The sequence below is a fragment of the Penicillium nucicola genome (assembly GCF_028828085.1).
Source record: "Penicillium nucicola strain IBT 29836 chromosome Unknown utg000010l, whole genome shotgun sequence".
In the NCBI taxonomy this organism is placed as follows: Eukaryota; Fungi; Ascomycota; class Eurotiomycetes; order Eurotiales; family Aspergillaceae; genus Penicillium; species Penicillium nucicola.
Window position 1 is genome coordinate 113,115 of NW_026643134.1, and position 14,007 is coordinate 127,121.

At 48.3% G+C, this 14,007-nt stretch overlaps 5 protein-coding genes across 5 annotated transcripts; 2 read left to right on the forward strand and 3 right to left on the reverse strand.

Annotated features, from left to right (window-relative positions):
• Nucleotides 1-28: 28 nt before the first annotated feature.
• Nucleotides 29-1,715, forward strand: N7511_008570 (phosphatidylinositol N-acetylglucosaminyltransferase subunit A/GPI3; the record flags this gene model as incomplete). Its single annotated transcript, XM_057130947.1, has 5 exons — nt 29-45; nt 105-136; nt 189-223; nt 285-673; nt 722-1,715. 5 exons carry the CDS (start codon nt 29-31, stop codon nt 1,713-1,715), a joined length of 1,467 nt encoding a protein of 488 aa, XP_056978935.1.
• Nucleotides 1,716-2,202: 487 nt separating this feature from the next.
• On the reverse strand, nt 2,203-4,578 carry xlnD (beta-xylosidase XylA; the record flags this gene model as incomplete). The annotated part of the gene is made up of 1 exon (XM_057130948.1): nt 2,203-4,578. One exon carries the CDS (start codon nt 4,576-4,578, stop codon nt 2,203-2,205), a length of 2,376 nt encoding a protein of 791 aa, XP_056978936.1.
• A 500-nt stretch (nt 4,579-5,078) lies between these two features.
• N7511_008572 (uncharacterized protein) lies at nt 5,079-7,389 on the reverse strand (the record flags this gene model as incomplete). The annotated part of the gene is made up of 3 exons (XM_057130949.1): nt 5,079-5,890; nt 5,940-6,070; nt 6,431-7,389. 3 exons carry the CDS (start codon nt 7,387-7,389, stop codon nt 5,079-5,081), a joined length of 1,902 nt encoding a protein of 633 aa, XP_056978937.1.
• A 973-nt stretch (nt 7,390-8,362) lies between these two features.
• N7511_008573 (putative C6 transcription factor) lies at nt 8,363-12,092 on the forward strand (the record flags this gene model as incomplete). The annotated part of the gene is made up of 8 exons (XM_057130950.1): nt 8,363-8,482; nt 8,559-9,097; nt 9,147-9,186; nt 9,244-10,258; nt 10,308-10,630; nt 10,692-10,762; nt 10,818-10,907; nt 11,039-12,092. 8 exons carry the CDS (start codon nt 8,363-8,365, stop codon nt 12,090-12,092), a joined length of 3,252 nt encoding a protein of 1,083 aa, XP_056978938.1.
• Nucleotides 12,093-12,637: 545 nt separating this feature from the next.
• N7511_008574 (translationally-controlled tumor protein) lies at nt 12,638-13,290 on the reverse strand (the record flags this gene model as incomplete). The annotated part of the gene is made up of 3 exons (XM_057130951.1): nt 12,638-12,879; nt 12,939-13,221; nt 13,276-13,290. 3 exons carry the CDS (start codon nt 13,288-13,290, stop codon nt 12,638-12,640), a joined length of 540 nt encoding a protein of 179 aa, XP_056978939.1.
• Nucleotides 13,291-14,007: the final 717 nt, after the last annotated feature.

Genomic DNA, 14,007 nt, shown 5'->3' on the forward strand with positions numbered 1-14,007 from the left:
AGTTCTCAACCCGAGAACCGCAATCACGATGCCGTATAACATTGCGTGAGTACTCCCCCCGTTCAATCGGAATGCCTTGTTAACCTTGCTCCTGGTGACTATAGTATGGTCAGCGACTTCTTCTTTCCACAGTCGGGTATGTACAATTATTATTTTGATGCTTTAGGACCAAGTATTAACTTTGATAGGTGGAATTGAAAGTCACATTTACCAATTGTCGTCCGTAAGCGCTTGACCTGGCCGAATTCGAATTCACATCTATCCTTATTCTGACAACTACTAAGAAATTGATCGACCGAGGACACAAAGTCATTGTCATTACACATGCATATAAAGGGCGCACCGGAGTCCGCTACCTTACCAATGGACTGAAGATTTACCACGTTCCGTTCTTCGTCATCTACCGCGAAACAACATTCCCAACCGTCTTCTCATTCTTCCCCATATTCCGAAATATCGTCATTCGAGAGGAAATTGATATTGTTCATGGACATGCCAGCTTGAGTAGCTTCTGCGGAGAAGCTATCCTTCATGCGCGCACCATGGGCCTGCGTACCGTTTTCACTGATCATTCCCTGTTTGGATTCGCCGACGCAGCATCGATTCTTACCAACAAACTACTCAAGTTCACATTGAGTGATGTTGATCATGCGATCTGTGTGAGCCATACCTGGTAAGTTGTCCCCTGAATTTGCTGTGATATTCTACTCACAAATCGCAGTAAGGAAAACACAGTACTTCGGGCGTCCCTGGACCCGTTGATGGTATCAGTTATTCCAAATGCTGTTGTGGCAGAGAACTTCTGTCCATTATCGCACACCAACCGTCCATCGGATCAAACCCTGAGCTCACCCTCGGATCCTCCCCTGTCCCCGCGGCCAATTGGGCCGGATGACCCAATCACAATTGTGGTTATTTCTCGCCTCTTTTACAACAAGGGCACAGATCTGCTGATCGCCGCTATTCCCCGAATTCTTGCTTCTAATCCCAACACTCGTTTCATCATTGCGGGATCAGGCCCCAAAGCAATCGACTTGGAACAAATGCTTGAACGCAACGTGCTGCAAGACAAAGTCGAGTTATTAGGCTCGGTACGACACGAGGAGGTCCGAGACGTGATGGTTCGAGGGGACATCTACCTCCATCCGAGTTTGACAGAAGCATTCGGAACAGTCATCGTTGAAGCTGCAAGTTGCGGTCTTTACGTAGTGTGCACTCGGGTCGGCGGCATCCCTGAGGTTTTGCCTCAGCACATGACGACATTTGCCAAGCCAGAGGAAGATGATATTGTACTTGCAACTAGCAAAGCCATTTCCGCGTTACGCTCGAATCGAGTGCGGACTGACAGATTTCACGATCAGGTGAAAATGATGTACTCCTGGCGGGACGTGGCAGAGCGTACTGAGCGCGTTTACGAAGGAATCATTGGTGATATCAGACCTGAGGAATTCTACGGATACTATCCTGGCCAGGGCTGGGAAGCAAGCGGCGATCGCGTTCGCAGTTTCGCTCTCATTGATCGGTTGAAGCGATATTACGGCTGCGGCGTATGGGCTGGAAAGCTTTTCTGCCTCTGCGTTGTGATTGACTTCTTGATCTATGTTTTCCTGGAAATGTGGTTTCCCCGTGCCAATATTGATATCGCCCGGAGTTGGCCAAAGAAGCCACCTGCGCCCAAGTCCCGTGAATCCAACACTTCTCGCGGCTTTCGATGAGACCGCATGATTGACAATGAGACCACTGTGTCACCTATTTCTCTCCATTCTCTTACCCCGTGTCACGATGTCTTGCAGCTTGCTTGTTCACTTCGCCCTCGATTTCGGCATCTTACTTAAATTATTTTCAAGGGCTGGGGACTCTTTGTACATAGCTATCCTAATCCAAACTTACACACTACATAATATACAACGTCCAATCCCAGCTAAACCACCATATATTTATCATCGCATGTTTGAACTAGTCATTCTAATGCCCATTTTAATACTTTCTGAAACGTTGTACATTGTGAGCATAATAATACAATGTCATTTATGCCAACTAAGTTAACTAAAGCCGCTGGACTAGTATAATTATATAATTCAAAACTGGAATTTATACCTGAATATAATAAGTCAAACTTCAGCATGGCTCTATAATCTGCATTGAAAAGGAAGTGGTTTATTCTAATTCCAAAATCTTGGTGACCGTACCAAAATTAATAGCTTATGCAGGGGAAATCTGCTGCTCTTCCTTGGGCCAAGTAGCAACAGTTGTTGCTTTGCCCGTCAAAGTGAAGGACATCACAGCGGAGCGCTCATTGTTCAGCGCAAGTTCATATCTCCCAGGGTAAACAATACGGTTGCCGAATTCATCTGTTCTGGCAATATTGTCCAGCGAAATTGGGATCGACATGGTCTGAGAACTGTGAGGTTTGATCGAGCCAAGACGGTCAAATCCAACGAGCCATTTGTTGGGGTACGGGCTTGGACCAGCCGTTGTGTTCACGAAAGCCATAGCGGTATAATCCGAAAGCACACCACCCGCGTTAGTGACCCCCACTGTATAGTTCATGAATGGAAGCTGCTCGGCTACATTGTAGCCAGCGTGGGATCGCGACAGAAGCTTGACAATGTCGAAGGAGGTTCCGTTGCTAGCGGATCGAGAGCGTGCAAGAGACGCCTTGAACTTCGTGTAGAAAAGTCCGTGTCCGAACTCATAGACTGGCTTTCCTGTATACCATTTGTAGGTCTGGCCGGGGTTATCACCATCAGGCCGCAGGTCCATATTGGTTGCCGGGAACTGCATGGCATACTCAGCGGGATATTGAGTCACTGTCAGGCGACCAGTGGGTGCGCGTTTTCCGGTGATGATGTCCAACAATGCAAGTCCACCAGACTGTCCAGGGTAACCACCCCATATGAGGGCATTAACATTTTTGTTGGCCTCCAGAGATGACGAGTCAACTTGGCCACCACCCATCTGCAAAACAATCAGGGGTTTACCTAGCTGGCTCAGTTGTTGGATGAGGTCAAGTTGGTTACCAGGCCAAGTAATGTTCATGCGGTCTAAGCCCTCAGCTTCAACGGTATTGTCAATTCCACCAGCAAAAACAATGACATCTGACTTTTTGGCAGCAGCAATTGCAGCCTCAAAGCCATCTGTTGTCTTCGAGGAGATGTTGGTACCAAAGGCGTATTGGACATCGAGACTCGACTTTTGCAGGGCAGCAAGTGGTGTAGTCAGGTATGGCGCGTTTGCAGCATCAAAGTAGTTGCCAACAAGTCCCTGAGTGAAGTTTGCCCACGGTCCAATTAGAGCAACCTTGCTGGTATTCTTGGACAGTGGTAGAGTGCCGTCATTCTTAAGAAGAACAATTCCCTCCACTGCGGCCTCATATGAGACATTCAGTGCATCGGTTTTGACAACGTTGGACCAATCAAGATTTCTATATTTGCTGTTCTTGCCGTCAAAGTATCCCAAGCTAGCCAGGTTGGAATAAAGACGGATAACACCTCGCTCAATTTCGCTGCGAGAGATCTCGCCCTGTGCGATAGATTCATTGAGGTAGTATTGATATGACGTTCCACAATCAATATCGGTTCCCGCACGAATCGAATCAGCTGCGGCACTAGATACATTGCCGGCGTACTCATGAGGATTGAATACGTTGTAGACGGCGTCGCAGTCACTGCTCACATATCCGTCTGCAACAAAGTCCCAGCTGTCACGGAGAAGGGTCTGAAGCAAGAAGGAGTTGGCTGAGCTAGGAACACCATTGACGGCATTGTATGAAGACATGACGCTGTGCACCCGGGCGTCTCGGACAGCAGTGACGAATTGGGGAGTGTAGTATTCCGCCAGATCCTGTTGGGTAATGTTCATGTCATTCCCAAGGCGAGAGTGGCCCGACCAATTCTCAATATCATAACCCGCATAATGCTTCGCGGTGGCGACCAGCTTGAGGTTCTCGGGGTCCACGCCTCCCTGAATTCCCGTGATGTATTCGTAGGCATATGCAGAGGCAAGTAGAACGTCTTCGCCGGGGGTCTCTTGGCCACGGCCCCAAACCGGATGACGGAAGGTGTTGATATTGGGCGAATAGACATCCAATCCATATCGTCCGACATTGTTCAGGGCTCGACCTTGGGTAGAGATGATGTCCCCAATTTGATTGATCAAAGTCCGGTTCAAAGCAGCCATGCTGAGGATGGGAGATGGGAATGAAGTTGCCCAGCTGTACTCCCCAGAGTCTGTGAAATTCGCTCTATCAAGGCCGTGTAACGCTTCGCTCCACACTTGATAAGGTGGCAGACCCAGCCTCTTAATGGGTGGGATCACATTGCCTGTCGATGCAATGACTTCTTCCAAGGTAAACAGGCCAACGAGAGCGACCGCTCGGTCATGAGGCCTGGCAGATGCGTCGCAGACCAGAGTCTTGCTCAACGGACCATTGGAACAGTCGGGGAAAGAGAGATCAATGGTAGACACGGACTGCGCAGACAAATTCGGTTGCGGCTCGACATTATAATTGACATCGCTGGTTTGAGCCTGAGCCAATGCGGTGGGCGCGAAGGCCAGTAATGAGAGCACTGACTTCATGATCACAGGAGATGTCGGTTTCTGGTCAACAAGCTCTCTGACAGCAGCTCCTTATAAAGACGCCGGATATACTGGAACCCCACATCCCCTCGGCCGAGGTTTAGCCTGGAGACGAGTTCCCAGCTGTTCAGCCTGAACTGCTCTGCATATCCGCGCTCGGTCCTGCTCGGCGCCACCCCCAGCCAACCGTCAAGCCATCAAATCCTTGGGAGGCTTGGAAGGCTTGGAAGGCTTGGAAGGCTTGGAAATAGGGGGAGTAAGGAAAGTAGGGATATTTCAAAGGCTGTCCCCATTTCAATTCAGCCTGAAGCAGCAGATGTGCATATTTTGCAGGTGAGGGCGGATATGCGGCAAACCACCACGTCCTTTTGCCCCGGATAAATACATTCTGCCGGTCCACTGCACTTCCCTTTTGGGCAAAAGTGAAGTAAGTTAAGTGACGTCAGCACTGTTGATGATTGATAGTTCTATGTTCCCAGGATGTGAAGCCCATTACAGACTCAGTAACTAATCTTAAAAACCCATACATATTGATCCGCCATTGCAATTTCCCTGCTCACAGACAGCACTACACTCCCATCCTCGGTCTTCATCGAAGGAATTTCAACCCCATGTTGGTGGCCGCCAACAACGGACATGTTGTCACCTTCCATCCAGGGGATTGGACTGGACAAGGTGAGTGTGGCATTCGGTCTGGTCAAACAATGGATATAGAAAGCATCGGGTGAAGTGGTGAATCGGATATGCTCTCCTTCTTCGGGGGCTACAAACCAATAAGACGTATCATAGATGGCTTCTGCGTGGCTCTTGATCCATTTGCCAGCCTCCCGCAGATGTTGCTGTTCAATGTCTAGAATGGTCCCATTTGCCATAGGTCCAATGTCGAGAAGAAAGTTCCCATTCTTCGACACGATATCAACCAGGGTAGTAACGATGGCCGATGCGTTCATGTAGCTAGCCTGAGGGGTGGCACGATTGAATCCATAACTATATGGATCCATGCCAGCACTGCTTTCCCATTTCCGGCGTTGCACACCTTTGTATTGGGCATATTCTGGAGTATCAAAATCTCCAGGTAGTCCGCATCTAGAGTTCATCACCACTGACCGGTTGTGTTCGGCAGCGGAATTGAACCAGGCGGACGCGAATTCCAATGTCTTGTTAGGGCCACCGATGTCACACCACATAATCTCAGTCCCCATGTCCGCTAAGATGTTCATCTCGGGCAGAATCTTGTCATCGATGAAGTCTGCCAGTGGCACATAACCAGTATAGGGCAAGGTCTCATTCGTGAACGGATTTGTGGCATTTCCTAAGGACGTCAAAAAATTGACAAAGCAAAAGGGGTGTATGCATCTCACCCCCTGGCCATTGGCCAAATCCGTATTTCTCATAGTCTGGGTGAAACCATTCGGGCAGTGAGTAATATACGGACCGGTGCAGATGAGGCTGGTATTTCTTGGCTGTATCGAACAGTTCCTGAAGGAATAAGCTACATATCACAGAAAACACAGTTCTTTCATACCTTGACCAAGTTTCGATGTGGGGTGAGGGCCACAGATGTCCGCGTAGAAACATTTGCGGGCAGATCAAAAAGGGCATAGCCATCGTGATGCTTGCTCACTTGCACAAAATATCTGGCGCCGGACTCTGCAAATAGATCAACCCACTCTTTGGGGAGAGAAAGCTTCTACCGTGAAATGCTGGATAAAATTATCGTAAACGACCTTCGGTCCATAAGTTTCCAAATGATAATCATAAGTATTTGTAGGGTCATTTTCAGTGTTTAAAGACCACCAGTACCTTGACGTGGTGAGAGATGAACATATTTAGTTGAGCATGATGGACTCACCATTCGGCATAGTTTTCTTTAGATCCAGAATTTCCCCAGCCTGGCACGGAGTAAACACCCCAATGAATAAATATACCAAACTTGGCATTGTTGTACCAGTTCGGGGATTCATGGCTGTAGATTGACTCGTAGGTGGCCTCGAATGGGCGGATTCCATATGTTGCATTGAAGGAGTATGGCGCCGAAACCACATCATGTCCACTGATAATGACTGTTGCTGGACCACTGCTGACAAACACTTCCTTCTTCTTCTGAACTCCGATCTCGATTGTGGCTTGATCTCCAGGGCCGAGTCGCTTGATAGTGCCCTCCATGATGGTGTCAAGACCGGGCGACTGAACTTGGATGCGCACACTATTGCTTGGTGTAATGAATGAAGATCCAACGTTGTTGACCAGGACTTCAATGATCTGAACTTTGTCAGATCCATCGACCCACTTTTGAGTCGAGCGAGCATATTGAACAGCGAGTCTTGGAGTATTGGATTGCGATTCGGGTACGGCCAGAAAAGAAATCGCAAAGATGTGTAAATTCGTGTTCACTGAGACTCCTCCGGGTTCTGTGGAGGCTCCAGTCGAGGAGTTAGGGAGCGAAAGAGACACAATCTCCTTCGAGGAGTCAACCCAATTGACAGTCTGGAAGATGTTCGACCGATTGAAATTTGTCGTGTTTTCTGTCAAGTAATGTCCGAACGAGAGGTCAGCACCAGCAGGATACGGCCAGCTCCACCAAGCTGGAACTAAGAGAGGTCCAGAAGTCGTGCTGCCATCACTATACCTCGCTTCAATGGAAGCAGAAGCCATGCCTGACTCAGAGGCCGCCAGCATATGGTAGCTGAAGTATTTTGATCGTGGAACCCGGATCTCCTGTCCTTGGACCAGCATATTGTCGCACCCAGAAGCATTGAATTTAGAGAACCGATAGTTGATGCCTCCGTATGTAAACTGGTCCGGTGGCATTTGATCTGCTGGATAGGAATCTGTCGACAGTCAATCCACTGCAGGTGAATACATTCAAGCTACTCACTCCCAGCGCCATCAAAATTGGAATCATTTGGCTTTAGTCCAAATGCCCGATTGTTGAAGTGGAGACTTAGGTCAATAGATACCGAACTATTACTTGGGAACAAGCTCTTATATTCATTCTGTGGCTTAAATATCACCGCTTTCGTGATGGATATACACACGAATAGTGCTGAAAGTGTAAATTTGAACATTCTGACGGTCAGAGGGCATATCGCATTATTTGATTAAGTGTATTTCACTTCAACTTGGCCTTTGATAAATATCTCACAGTCCATAGCGTCGAAGTTTCCCCGCACGTTGCATAGTACGAAGATGTTCGACATACGACAACGTTGACCTGGTCCCGGGTAAAAAGACAATTGATCTGCAGGCGGGGTTGACGGCTTTTCGCCGAAGCAACTCCGATTGAAACCGGCATTGCGATATATTTTTGCCCGAAGAATTTGGCCATGAAGTCTTACTATTCGTTGCTTTTTCAAGCTGCAGGGGTGGAGGACTTTTGTGATGACTTCCCATCGTCATGCATAGAAACGGCAAGTAAGAACTAGTATTAGAATCCAATATTTGGCCATCTGCTTTAAGTGAATTTATATCGCGTTATATATTGACTAACCACCGTTTCTGATGCACTCACTCAGATATTCTGTAATGCTAGAAATACTTTTGTGGATATGCTGTTAGATGCTGAAGGCTCCCATGAGGATCTTATGAAACATTACAGGCTTCAATGACCCTGATAAACCTCGTCAACCACCCATTCCACGCGCTTTAGGGCTCAACTTAGAGGATATGATTTTGCCTCCATGTGATTGGGTGCTGACTAATCCAGTGGCATCACTGATCCCGAGGGTCACTGATTAGATCGGCACTCCCCACATGTCGTTCACAACCAAATGCCCGGGGGATTATGAACCCCTTGTCTTTCCCCCTGTCGGGCTCTAGCCCTCCTGAATCACGGCTACGGTTAAGTCGCCAAATCACTCGGAACCGTGCGAGTTACAGCTGCAGGACATGCCGTCGTCGCAAGGTCAAGTGTGACAAAGCAAGTCTGCGATTTTACCATAAACTAAGATGCAGTATAGCTAATTGCTCTCCCTTATTAGGTACATCCGATATGTGGCAACTGTGTGAAGAATAATACCGAGTGCATATACGATGCTTCAGCGCAAAAGAATGAAGATGCGCGTGACACCTCTCAGCATGCACACGGAGTCAAGCGGAGGAGAGAGAATGCGCAGACATTGGAGGAGGGAGTGGGTGAGCTGCAATCGATCTATGGGGACTTGAGGCAGGCCGAGGCATCAAAGAGCGACAAATCTGACCCCCGCGCAATTGAGTCACGATTGGACAAACTCATGTCGATGATTGAGCGCCTTGGCGGAACAAACCAAGCCCTGGAAGCTGTTGCCGAGAATGAGACGATTCCTGAAACCAAGGGAGAAACTAAGCCGTTACATGAGTCGCGACTGGGTCCCTCAAATGGAAATGTGACATTATCGCAACCTGCCAGTCCGCGGCGCATTGCGGCCGAGTCGAGTGGTGACGAGTTTCCGATACCGTCGGGCCGAGCTACTGATTTAGTCGACCCGGTTGGTAGTCTAAACTTGGGCCATCTAAGCCTAGAAGATGGTGGAAGATCTAGGTGAGTGAGCTTCAATCTGAAACAATTACCATCTCCTGATTAAAGACAGATATGTTGGCACCACGTATTGGGCCTACATTTCGGACGAGGTATGTCATGAGCTACTTCCATGTATTGGATGTCTTTCTTGTCTAAATATTTCACAGATCAATGAGCTTAATCAATTGCTACGAGATCAAAATCGCTCGCATGATCAGCCAGCTCCAGAAAGGAACACACAAACGCCAGACCCAGCTACCGATTCTCGGCAGTCATGGAGGGAGTCACTAGATAGCTCAACATCTTCAATGACCCCGCGCTCCCGGCTGTTCCAACAATCTATAATATTTCCTTCTGGTGATTCACCTTCAACGAATGAGAAGGCAGTGGAGCCAGAAATGCTGGATCGGATTCCAACCAAACGACAAAGTCACATTTTATACAAAGGATTCATGTCCGGCATACATGCCATCAGTCCGGTTCTTCATCCTCCTACAATTTTAAAGCTCTATAGCTCCTTCTGGGACTGGTACGACTACAGCAGCTATTCAGGTGACCCCTGCCCCAGTCCATCATTCATACCACTGTTGTATGCAATCTGGTATGGTGGCTCAGTCACTATTTCAATTCGGGCAATCAAGGCCGAATTCAACGTGTCTTCCCGTTCTGCGCTTTCAACTATGTACAGTGAAGAGGTGACGCGCTGGTTGACAAAAATATCATTTCCGCGCAGTCCGTCTCTGCAAGGGCTTGCTGCCTATCTCATTGTACAAACCATTGTATCAAAGGAAGAGGAGCCTTTGACGAGCAGTCTGTTTGTCAGTCTGGCGATGAGGGTGGCACAGACAATGGGTTTACATAGAGATCCCGCCAAGTTCGGCATCGAACCGTCTGAGGCAGAATACCGTCGCCGGTTATGGTGGCATATCATGCACATGGATGGGGTTGTTGCCATGTCAAGTGGTTTGCCTCCCCTTGTCAGTGATGAAAACTACTGGGACGTATGCGAGACAAGCGAAATCAAAGACACACTGTTGGGCACGCCAGCAGCTGAGCAGTATGAGATATCAGTCGCATCTCATGGACGGCAACCTGACAATCCGGACGATCCCAACCTTTGTGGTGGGCCATCTATGGTTAATGTGTATTACCTTACCGCAAGGGGGAAATACGCTATGGCTCGTGAGTTTTGTTTCTTTTTCAGACGTACAGCAGTTAATCAATTTTTCAGGTGCTGTGCGGCGCATACTTAAGATCCAGCTTGGAACCAAGCCTCTTCTCAGACAGGACATGGAAGAACTTCGATCTGTATTATTAGGATTACAACTGAAGCTGAACTCGATAATACAGCGAATTCCAGAGGGCAAAGATCTTGATCATTCTTCAACCTCTGGTCGGGCTCTATCCATGTCCAAGTCCCCTGTGGATGGCCGCTCCTCTGATACAGAACTTCCAGGAGAGGGACCGACAGGATGCCCAGAACAGTACCACTCTCCGGTGCTCGTTTGTTTCCATAAGTGGGCTAAAATTATTTTGTCTTTATATATTGACAAAGTAAGTCTACTAGAACCCTTTAGTGTTGTTCTTGTTGATTAATCTTGCTAATCTACTCCAGGCATTTTGTGTTGCCTATCAACCTTTTCTCAAGAACGCTCGCAGCCGCATTTGGCCTGCTGCACGTCAAAGGTTCGTTGAGATGTCGCTTCGGATGGCTTGAATTCCGACTTTCTGACTGTTACAGTGCACTTCGGCATTGCCATGGGTTCATGAGAAAGTTCATTCAACTCGCAACTGATCCTGATTTCCAGCCCTTCCAGTGGAGCTGGCCTGGGTAAGTTCTCCTCATCGTGATCCCAGCCAATACTTGCGCTAATATATGCAAAGCAACCATCAACCGATGCATGCCACTATGTATGATTAATCTCTTGCCGCTATGTCGCTCATCATGCTGACGATTTATAGGATCATGCTTATTGATTTGTACGAACGACCCCATAGCCCTGAGGCATCTAGATCACGCGCCTTCATCGATCGAATACTTGCTCTATCTGGTCCAGATGGAGGAGTCGTCGGTGGCGAGGATGGTGTGTCAACTCAAAGACCCTTGAAGGATGGAGGTCGTGAGGCTTGGGACATGATCCGCCGGCTTCGTCAAAAGGCCTGGCAAAAGGCAGGTCTCAATCCTTCAATGCTCTGGACTGAGCAGGATCAAATTCAAGCCGGTGTCTCCACGCCAGCTGATTTTAATGACTCACTCTACAAATCCCATTCTGGTTCCCCAGAGGCGTCAGTCACGGCTTCCCGGGTCCCACCACATGATCCCAATGTCAATGATTTTAACAAGACATTCTACAACATCACTCGCTCGCACAATTTATCGAGCATCGCCTCAACTTCTCCCCGGCCCAGCCCCTTGCGGTATTCACAGAAACCCCAGGAACAACCCTTGCCTTCCTTCAACACACCTTCACAAAATAATCCAAACTCTACCTCCAGCCCGATGCTACCTCCTGGCACTGATCCATATAATTCTTTATCCTCGCTGGAGCTGGCTTCATACCAAGGCCTATCTTCTCTGAGTCAGGCACAACCGCCTTCCGCTTCGACTACCATCCTACAACAAGGCCAACGGCCACTTTCAAATCTCGCCCCTTCACCTGCTATACCTTTCATGGAACCATCCCTTAACACCATACCCATAGATGATTCTACCCTGCCTTCCATGGTCGACCCCAACATCAACTTCGACTGGGATCAATGGGACGCAGTATTCGGACAGCATCTCCCTGTAGCAGATGACCTCATGGAACTAGACCCCGTTGCGGGACTTGACTTTGCCAATCTGGGGAACGCTTTAAATGACCACAATGCTTCCAGCGGGAATATGGCCGATATCTATCATAATGGTCTGCCACCTGCTGTGGCCTCGTCGGATGATATGAACTTCCCCTCATCCTGGAATGGCAATAGCTCTGGCAGTACGGAGAATTCAAATGGTTGGTCGGGATATGAATAACAGGGCTCTTTGCACCCCGAAGTTATATTGGCATGTTTATAGTGTTACGACATAAGTTCAATTCATTTCTCAAGGTCAAGATATGCAGGTCCTGGTAGCATTTTTCAACCATGTATGCATCGCACATTCATAAGACAGATGCAGTATGATGATCGTGATATACAACCATACTGTACTATACACGTGGGTGACTCTCTGGTCCATGCGCCTGTTGGGTTCCACTTGGCCACTTTGGGATTGGCAGGCTATCCCCACTCTAAGAGCCCAAATGGCGAGGATTAGATATATAAAGTTACAATATGTGCACAGAAAAGTTCCAAAATGAGAACGTAAGTAGATGATGAATTCATGAGGCGTAACTCTTGACCCAATGGATCACTCAATCAGGATAATAAAGAACATGAGAGCATTAAAGAGCAGACACAGACCCACGATGGGTATGTAATGGCTTTGCGTCTGGTCTGGAAGTCTCACTCTTCCCTGCAGGGTATTTGTTCGTGAGATGCATTTCTTTTTATTGCCGCCTGCATTAGATCCACAACTATCTAGACCTTCTCCTCCTTGAGACCATCGGCCCAGACGGTAGCGAAGGGGGTGACACCATCCTCACGGAAGTCGATGAGGACGTACATGGCGTCACCGTTCATGGACTCACCCATGAGGAGATCGTAGTTGTCGTAGTTGGCGGTGACCTTCTTCATGGCAACCTTGACCTTCTCCTGCCAGGCCTTGAGCTCCTCAGCGGACTTGGTCTCAGCGACACGCTTGTTGAGCTTCTTGATGTAACCTGTAAAAGGGGGGTACATTAGCCATTTGCATGTGTGGTGGAACAAAAAGTTCACATACCCTTGAGGTAAGACTTGTAGTTCTCCTTGGAAGGCTTGAGGCCGTCCTCGGGCTTGAGCCAGACGAGACGGAACTGGTCCTCAATGTCGTGGACCATGACGGCCTCACCCTCACCACCCTCCTCCTCGGCATCCTCAGCGGAGGGGTTGGCACCCTCAAGAGCGAAGTCCTCGTTCTTCTTCTTCAAGTACTTGCGGCAGTCAGCCTCCCACAGGATATCGCAGTCCGCGCAGGGAACAAGGTTGAAGGTATCGGAGATGAGCTCGTCACCGGAGACAATGTCCTGTAGGCATTGTTAGATAAAATCGACCCAGAGTATGTTTGCAAATGATCATACCTTGTAGATAAGCATTTTGGCGGTAAAAGAGACGTCTCAAAAAAAAAGAATTAGATAGTGAAAAGAAATGGGCGCTGAGAAAAGAAGAAAGGAAAATAAAGGAGGGGAAGAAGTTTTTTTTAGTGGCGGAGTGGGGGAATTTGGCTTGTTTGCTTCTGTCCCAATTGGGGTCTGGCCACCGCCTTAGCGCCTGATTACTGTTTCGGGGTTTTCGTGCTTGGCCGAAGATTAAAGAGAGAGAGAAAGGGAGAGTATTAGGCTCAATTTCATTCTGTCTCTTGTTCTCTTGGTTCTCAGGTGTTTTTTCCATGGAATATTGGGCAATTTCGACCGTCGACAATCTGCGGACCCCCGGGAGAACTATAGATCTGAGTCAGCAATCAATCAATAACCATACCATACCGTATTATTTCCCCTCTCCAACTTGAGATTCTTCGATAACCGTCCGGTACGGTTACCCTTGTCCGTTTCCGACTGGCGCCACCCCGTTTCCGTCTCCTGATCGATCTCACGATTCTTTTATCTTTATCACTTGCCTTTTCCTTGTCTTTCCTTTATTCTTATTGTCTTACACTTATACAGCTGGTCTCCTTCATCCTCGTATTGAGGATCTTTGCGTCGCGCTTGCTGCTCCCGTCAGCCCCCCGGACTTCCGCGGAAGCTGCTGACATCCACTCTCTTTGCTTTCTTTGACTCCACCTCGTACATTCTTCATCTGCCTCACTCGACTTC